The 8,712-nt window shown below is 40.3% G+C and overlaps 1 protein-coding gene across 2 annotated transcripts; it reads left to right on the top strand.

Moving 5' to 3' along the window:
* The first annotated feature begins 33 nt into the window (after window positions 1-33).
* PNO1 (partner of NOB1 homolog) lies at window positions 34-7,660 on the top strand. Of its 2 annotated transcripts, XM_081069263.1 has the most exons (7): window positions 34-596; window positions 832-981; window positions 3,117-3,200; window positions 3,386-3,446; window positions 3,681-3,798; window positions 5,719-5,789; window positions 6,497-7,660. In XM_081069263.1, exons 1-7 carry the CDS (start codon window positions 390-392, stop codon window positions 6,562-6,564), a joined length of 759 nt encoding a protein of 252 aa, XP_080925389.1. In that variant the 5' UTR covers window positions 34-389; the 3' UTR covers window positions 6,565-7,660. The 2 variants fall into 2 exon arrangements, with proteins under 2 accessions (XP_080925389.1, XP_080925390.1); XM_081069264.1 differs by lacking the exon at window positions 3,117-3,200 and having other exon boundaries at window positions 318-596; window positions 6,497-7,649.
* Window positions 7,661-8,712: the final 1,052 nt, after the last annotated feature.

The raw sequence follows: 8,712 nt of genomic DNA, 5'->3' as shown, positions 1-8,712 counted from the left end.
TGCCGTACTCGGCCCCTGGCGCCCCGGCAAGCTGGATGTAGTTGTCTTAGCTAATGCCAGATGGGCTCCTGGAGTCACACAACATTTTTTTTCTCCACCGATGGCACAAATTTGTTCCTCGCCTTTACCTACTGCCTTTCGCACATATTCAGATGAGCGATCCCAAGATGCTCTGGCTGTGAGCGGCGGGACCAGCGGGAGACCCGAAGACTGAGGCACATCGTAGGACAGCCCGCTCTCCTTCCCCGCAAGCAAACACAAAATCGGGCCTGAGGTCCCCTGCGGGGGCCTCTGAGGGAAGGGGGCGGAGCCCCGGGGTCGGTCCGCCCACGCCGGAGCCGCCGCGCACGTGTTCGAGCCGGAAGCGCCTGCTGCGGCGCGTTTCGGGGATGGCGACCGAAATGGAGGCACAGAGCACCGGGGCCGAGGACGGCTTCACCCAGGTCACCCGCAAGGGTGGCCGGCGAGCGAAGAAACGGCCGGCCGAGGCGGTCTCCGCGGCGGGGAAGGACGGAGACGCGGGCCCCATGGACACGGAGGAGGCCCGGCCCGCGAAGAGGCCTGTCTTCCCGCCCCTCTCCGGGGACAGGTTCCTGGTACCGGCGGGGCCGTGGGACAGGAACGGGGTCGAGGCCAGAGGGCGGTCAGGCCGGTGGCCTCTGGGTGATGTTGAAGCTGCGGGGCCTCTTCTGGGGTGAAGTTTTTAGAGAAGTGACTCGGCTGAAGTTTAATTCGTTCAGTTAAACGAGGCTTTTTGGGGGATCAGCTGTCATTTTACAACTCCGCCCCCATTCCTCCGGACGTCTCGAGTTGTGTGTTCTTGTATTGTAGGATGGGAAAGAAGAAACAAGAAGAATTCCAGTCCCGGCTAACAGATACACACCATTGAAAGAAAACTGGATGAAGATATTTACTCCCATTGTAGAACACTTGGGACTTCAGATACGCTTTAACTTGAAATCGAGGAATGTAGAAATCAGGGTAAGGAGAATGTCAACCTTTTCCAGATACACTAGGGTTTCTCCTACGGGGATGAAAATGCATGAATATTTTTCCTCACTGGGACTTAATTTTGTTAAATGGGTTTCTCCCAGTTTTCTAATTGAGTGATTTTTGAACTTTTCAAATGCCTTCCGAGTCTCCGTTTGATACACGTTAGTTGAATTCATAAATCGAGTCTGAGATCATACCAAACAAAATACTGTCCTCTTGTGCATATTTTTTATAACGTTCTGTGTTGAGAAAAGACCAAGTGAAGAGGTTGTCATAAACAGAAGTATGTCATTAATGAGCTGAAGTATGTGCTGCAATACAGGCAGTATGTATTTTAATGGTGTTATTTTGGGGGGAAATGTATAATTTTGAGAATAAGTATAAATTATATATATACACACACATACATATGTATATGTACACACACATCTATGTCTATACGTATATGTATATATTTTTTTCATTCCATGGTATCAGTCCAGGAGTTACACAGTTAAAATTAATTGACTTTGGGCTTTTTCTGAGTGCCAATTTTGTATCAGAATCAAAGACCAAAATTAATTATATCTTCCTTTTTGAGGATTGTTATACTGCCATCAGGACTAGTATAGACTCCTCTCTGCTGAGGGACTAGAATAATGGAATACAGCTGAGAGGCACTACTCCAAACAGTTGGTAAAGTATAAAATACAGAACTTGACAGTAGAGGTTCTTGCCACTTTCATTCAGGTTATTATGGTTTCATGACAAAACTTGTTTCCCTGGCTTCATTGCTTTGTGTTTTCACCACTCCATCCTGTATGCCAGAGCCAGATTCATTTTCCCAGATCACGCAGATTTTATTTTGATACCCTGTTATCTTCAGTGTGTCTGAAGGATAAAAGTTAAGATTTTGACTGAACTTGCCTTTCAAGTAGGCGTCTCACCATCTCTTTGAACATTTTTATGTCCATTCATATGGGTGGCTTTCCTCTCTCACGAAGGCCCTCCCCTCCCTACATCCTTTGTCTTCCTCCCTGGGTGCCATTCGTCTTCCAGGGTCTAGCTCAAGTTCTCCTTTATGGTCACTCCATTTTTCAGTTATGTCTTCAGTGACTGAACTGTCACTGCACTTAGCCGTCATGTGTTGCATGGTCATCACTAACACTCGTTGATACTGCCGTATGCTGAGCAGTGGTGCTTGGCGTGCAGTGCTCCATTTTGGCCTTTAGAACAGCCCTATGAGGTAGCTGACATATCCCCAGCTTATGGATGTGAGGAAACTGAGGGTCAAAGGAGTGTCGGCCAAAGTCATCAAGAACAGAAGTGAGTCTTGATGCTAGTGGCGACCTCTCAGGATCTCCTCTTCTTACCTCCTTATTTTACAGATGAGAAAACTTAAGACCTAGAGTATCTATGGGACTTGCCCAAGGTCACCTACGGTTTGGGGCTGGGATCTAATTTTAAATGTGTCATTACATAACCCTTGTATGATTTTAAATTTGCCAAATATGTGGTCTCCTCAACTAGATTGTGAGTCTGTGTGGGAGTGGAAATAACAGTTCTGCAATCAGACCTGGGTTTGAATTTTTTACCTTTGTCACTTTTTAGTTCTTTGGTTTCCTCAAATGTAAAGTATTTATATCACTTAATATTCAGGGTTGTCAGGAAGCAGAACTAGAGTGTGTCAAGCATCTTTGTAGTGCGTGTCATTTACAGTGGTATTTTATGAATGGCAGCTATTTCTGTGATTATCAGATAAACTCTGAGGGCAGGATCCCTGCTTACAGCATTCTTGGTAGTCAGTACTGGAGTTGGTGGTCTGAGCATGGAAGTCCTTCAGCCCCTGAGCGACTGTGCTGCGCCAGAGGCATCTCGCTGTTAACCCCCGAGGCAGATCAGTCATGGAGTGCGGCCAGACACTGGGCAGTCTGTGGGTGGAACTGTCCAGCTCTGGAGCCGGGCAAGTTTTGTTTTGCAAATTAAACACAGTACTTACCTCACCCAAAACTGGGTCAGAGAGAAAATATTGGGGCGGGTGGTGGTGAAGGAAATTACAATAATGGGCAAGGTCATTCCTAGTATTCTGTTAGAATGTTATTTTTTTCATCCCCGCCTGCAATTTGTGCCTTTTTTTAAAACAGACTTGTAAAGAAACCAAGGATGTTAGTGCTCTGACAAAAGCAGCTGATTTTGTGAAAGCCTTTATTCTCGGGTTTCAGGTGGAGGTGAGTGATTTCATGACATCTGAAATAGGGGCTTGAAAAATACTCAGTATGAATGTTGCAGTGGACATGGGCATTTATTTTTCCATTTGGGTTTTCTGTAATTGTACAATTTGTAAATTTTAGCTTAATGCTCATTCTCAGTATCTAAGTGGAAAGGTGTCACAATATTTATTTTTATATTGTAGGACGCACTTGCCCTCATTCGGTTGGATGACCTCTTCTTAGAGTCTTTTGAAATTACAGATGGTGAGTATGTGGTAGTCTTTTATTACAAAATACTGTACTTTTGTACTGCTGATTTAGTATTGTGTGTGACTCCCCACTTTCTAATAGTATCAATGGAGTTGTATTAGCAGTTTTTTTTAAAAAATGTATATTTTGTGTCTTTTAGTAGAGAATTTTCGTTAATGAGTAAACTTGACGTGGAAGTGGGTGGTGCACTGGAATGGCTTGCCTAGAGGTCTTGCTTTTCTTATTTAGTGAAGCCCCTGAAGGGAGACCACCTATCGAGGGCAATAGGAAGAATCGCTGGCAAAGGAGGAAAAACCAAATTCACCATAGAGAATGTGACACGGACGCGGATAGTTTTGGCTGATGTGTAAGTATGTGATCTTAAGAAAGTTACTGTCATCATTTATATTTGATCTTTTGCTGGTTTCAAAAGATCATAAAGATTGCATTTTATGCATAATGTTGCCACTAAATCTTTGTCCGTATATGATTCTACCTAACCTACTTTGAAAGCAGATTAAGTTAGTTGAGAAAATCTTAGAAATTACAGCTTTTTTCTCAGTTAGCTATGAAGGAAATGTTTAGACTCTATTAAAAGAAATTGCATGACAGGTGAAGATTTAAATAGTATCTCAGGGGAATCTATTAAAGCAGTAGGGAGAGCAAGGAGTAGGTGTTTTAAATGACATTGTGAGGCTTTCCTTTTTTAAAGTGTGTGTGTATGTGTGAGAGTGTAAATATATAAAGGCCTTTCATAAATGGAAGGTGAATAGTGCACATTGGGTGAAAAACTAGAGAGCAGTTATGTGTAAACATAAGATGATATGGGCTTACAATAAGGATGCAGGAAGTCAAGCTAGGATTACCCTGTACGGTTGAAGCTGCTGTGCTGGCTGCTAGGTCGGGATGACTGGCAGATGGCTCAGAGATTATATAATGCCACAAAGTTGAGACACGAAGCAACTGACTGAGAGGAGGAGGGATCTGCCTGCTACTGAATCCAGAAATAATTTTATTTGAAATTGTCTCATCTTTGCTGTAAACTGAGGGGCATACCTGTATTTAGAATCTAAATTTTAGACTTATTTTTTATACCTTAAAGACAACTATAGTACGACTTTGGTGGCCCTTGTTACCTGAGGATAGGTGTATTATTTTATGGATTGAGCCTAGAGTTGGGAATATGGAGCTGGGGGAAAGTTTTGAACTTGAAATTTCAAAGTTTTTGAAATGTGTACCACATTTTCAAATATCACATATAGCCCTAAAAACTTTTAATTTAGAAATCTAAAAATGTAACTTTTGCTGATCAAGTTTGAGTGGTACATATTAAATTTATGTTTATTTATGTGTTAACTTAAAATTTACTAGTTGAACTACCATGTTTCCCCCAAAATAAGACCTAGCTGGACAGCTCTAATCAGTCTTTTGGAGCAAAAATTAATATAAGATGTGGTATTATAGTGTATTAATTATATTACATTACATTACACTATACTATAGTATATAAGAACCGGTCTTATATTATACAAGACTGGGTCTTATATTAATTTTTGCTCCAAAAGATGCATTAGAGCTGATTGTCCGGTTCGGTCTTACTTTCGGGGAATCACAGTAATTTTTTTAACAGCTTTATTCCAGTGCGATTTACCTGCAATAAAACTCACCTGTTTTCAGTATACAGTTCATTGAGTGTTGGGGCAAAGGTTTTATAGTCCTATAGTCTCACCTCACTCACATAGTTCCATCACCCCAAAAGTTCCTTGTGCATCTTTGCAGCCCCACCTGTCCCCAGGCAATCACTGATCTGCTTTGTCACTATGCTTTTGCCTTTTCTAGAAATTTACAGTATACAATCTTTGGTGCATGGCTTCTTTTAGTTAGCATGTTGTCTTGAAATTTTCCATTTTGTTGAGTGTATCAGTAATTCCTTTTTATTGCTAAGTACCAGTCCATTGTGTGGATATATTGCATTTTGTTTATCCATTCAGTTGATGAACGTTTTGGTTTTCAGTTTGGTGCTATTATGAATAATGTTTGTTTTTTGTGTTTTTTTTTTACTTTTAGTTTATGTCTTTTCCAATTTTTAACTGGGATATAATTCGCATACCATAAAATTCCCCCTTTCAATGTGGTTCCTTAGCATATTTACAGAGTTGTGCAACCATCACTGCCGCCTTTATTTAGGAGTCTGTATCCATGGTGATTTTTCGGAGTTTCTGGATTACAGTATTTAGTTTAAGGAAATGCTTTTTGTTACTAACTTGTCTCACTTTTTCTCTTGCAGGAAAGTTCACATCCTTGGCTCTTTCCAAAACATCAAGATGGCAAGAACTGCCATCTGCAACCTTATCCTGGGTAACAGCAGTTTATTTCTTTGGCGTTTTCTCTGGGAAGAAAAGAATAGGAAATCTAAGAACTCAAACCAGATTTGCAAGTCAGTTGAGGGTGATGTTAAAGATAGCAAGGAGAAACGCCTAGTGGTTGGCACACGTGGGCCTAAGAGAAAAAAGTAGGCATCTTTTGATTTGGATTCCATCTGTCGGTCTGCTAGAGAACAGAAAGGGTTTATTGGCTTATGTTGCTTAAATCTTTGCTGCCTTCTCCTGATGAGGTGCACAGAAAAGCCATTGCAGAATAGCAGCAGCAACACCATGTTTTAAGTTCAACGGAAAGGAAGCTGCTGATGAGCACCAGTCAACTTAATCCACTTAGACCCGTTTCACAGAGGGCAGCAAAGTCAGTAAGGTCTGATAAAGGTTATAGGAGCTTAACAGTTTGCTCAGAAAACACTTGGGATTCTCCCTTAGTGCCCAAGTCTGACTGACTAGCTTCTTTTTGAAATACTTTTGACAACTTGGTAGTTTTGGCTCTTAGGATTTAAAATGTGTTTTTGGAGAATATTTGGATATGGTTTCTTGTTAGGTCTTTTGTTGATTTAAGATAGATCCAGTGAAAATGCCCCTGTTCTTTTTAGAGTTTTGTAGACCATTTTCCATGTAGCTTCAATATATGTGAGTATATTTCTATAAGTAGGTAAGCTTGTTTTTTTCTTCCCTCTACAGGAAATCCTCCATCAAAGGTTTATGGCAATATTCGAGCTGTGGCTAGCAGAGCAGCAGATCGATTCTGATTTCAAATCAGAGACTTCTTATCTTGTCATTGGACTCTAAAGAAAAAGACCTTACCCTCTCCTGATGGTCACAAGAAACCACGTGAAGAATTTTTCCATCACTGTAAACCGCAGTCCCTTCTTCAGTTCTCAGCCAGAAGCATAAACAGAAAGGAAAAGTTTGATGATATTCACACTCAACAGCTTTAAGGGTAGTTTAAATATCAAAATTTAGTACCATTATTATAGTCAAACAATACAACTTACTGTTTTTTGTTTTCATTTTAAATCATATGTAGCAGATTTGTATAGTTTCTAATTCTCATTTGGAGGGAAACTTCTTGTTTAAACAGTTCTGTATCAATTTGTAAGTTATTTATAAGTTTATAAATTTGTAAACATTCTGAGTTGTAATTAAAGAATTGTCTGAGAAAACTGTGCATCATGACCCTTCATACTGGGTGGTGTGTGACTATTTTAGAATTGGGTCATAAGCAGCAGTTTGGCTATATACTGTGTGAACGAACAAGGCTACTATTTGTACCTGTTTTGTAGTTTGTGAAATTGAAGACCTTTATCACAAGGTTGACATGATGAAAGAGTATTATTTTTCCTATCAGTATATCGGAGTAGACCTTACCAATGTTGGATCTATTTCTTCTAAGTAGAGTGAAACACGGTAAAAGAATGTTTTTCGTCCTAACTTTACTCCTTACTGTATTCTGCAAATGTAATGGACTGTTTGAACTAGTGTCTGCCTGTTTAAATAGTACCCGATTCAGTTTCTGCATTTTTTAAGTGAAAGAAATTCACTTCATTAAACATGTATGGTACTATAACATGTATTTGCCGGTACATCTTTCAAACCCTTAACCAAAACTTTTGCAACTTTTACGATGGGAGTATTAAAAAGTTCATGTGAAAACTAGAAAAAGTATTCTTATTAAGCTTCTGTTTTCTTTATATCAGTTACATGTGCCACTGTCCCAAACCAGTTTGTACTTTGTATAGGATTGGATATACTTACATATTACAGGGAAGGCCAATGGGAAATTGATGGAAACATTTCCCACCCAAAATAAATTTTTTTCCTTTGGCACCACAGCAGCACGGAGAGTATGGTTGTGTGACTGTACCAAATCTCTTCACTCATCTTTTTTTGAAAAAGAATTTGTTGAGATTTTCTCATTCTGGAGTCTGCAGAGATTTCAGAAGGTACCTGCCCACCCGGTGATTTGCCTAGCAAGTCATATTCAAAACTGACTACTTAGGGTGTACTTTTCTGGGGAGTGGGTCCATAGTTTTAATCAGGTTTTCAAAACTTGAGGACTGAAATGAACCACTGCTAGGTAACCATAAATGTTTTGGGTTGATTTTTAAGCAAATGTATAATTTTGACCAGGAAACAGGTTTTCTTCAAGTTACGTTTTGATATTACTTGAACTGACTTCCTTTTGAAGGTTTCTTAGGTAGTTAGAACTATTGGTAATGCAGGAGAGTAAATGTATTTCTCTGGCAGTTGCAAAAATTTTGAGAATGTTGAACTTGGATTTAGCACCTTGAGTTTTGGGCCCCTCCCTGGTCAAACATCTCTCCCCTTCCTGGGGGAGCAGTACTCCTTCGGGTTTTGAAAGGGAGAAAAAAAATGTTAGAGGAAACCCAATTCTTGGAATGGGAACGAAGAAGAGGTAATAAATCTGACTATGTCACAGTGATAGTTGATCTTAACCTGGATCAAATCACTTCATGAAAGCCTTTTCTAAGTCCTGGACACTAAGTCGAATACCTCAAACTTGAGCCATGCTTACCCATGTTTCTGTGGCATTGGTCATGCTATATGGTGATTACAGGGTATGCCTCACCCTAAAGCCCCATCTCTGGATGTTTAGTATCTAGCACAATTTCTGATATATGATTTACATATTTATGAGCTGGGAATGGGCCTGAGGAACATTTTCTTAAGTATTTGGTGGCTAAGGAGGAGACCATGTTTCCTCCTAACCATTCCAGACGATTTGGGTTCCAACTCTCATACTACCTCGAACTAGAATGGTAGAGAAGAAAGCTCATGTTCACTGACCATCTGGGAAAGAGACCTAAATCTCCTAATTTCAGAGCCCTGTTATGATTGGAACAGCATGCTTAATGTTAGATTACTGGAAATATACA

The sequence above is a fragment of the Rhinolophus hipposideros genome (genome assembly GCF_964194185.1).
Source record: "Rhinolophus hipposideros genome assembly, chromosome: 12".
Lineage (NCBI taxonomy): Eukaryota > Metazoa > Chordata > Mammalia > Chiroptera > Rhinolophidae > Rhinolophus > Rhinolophus hipposideros.
Note: the sequence above shows the minus strand (reverse complement) of the source record. Positions and strands in the feature narration are given on the sequence as shown.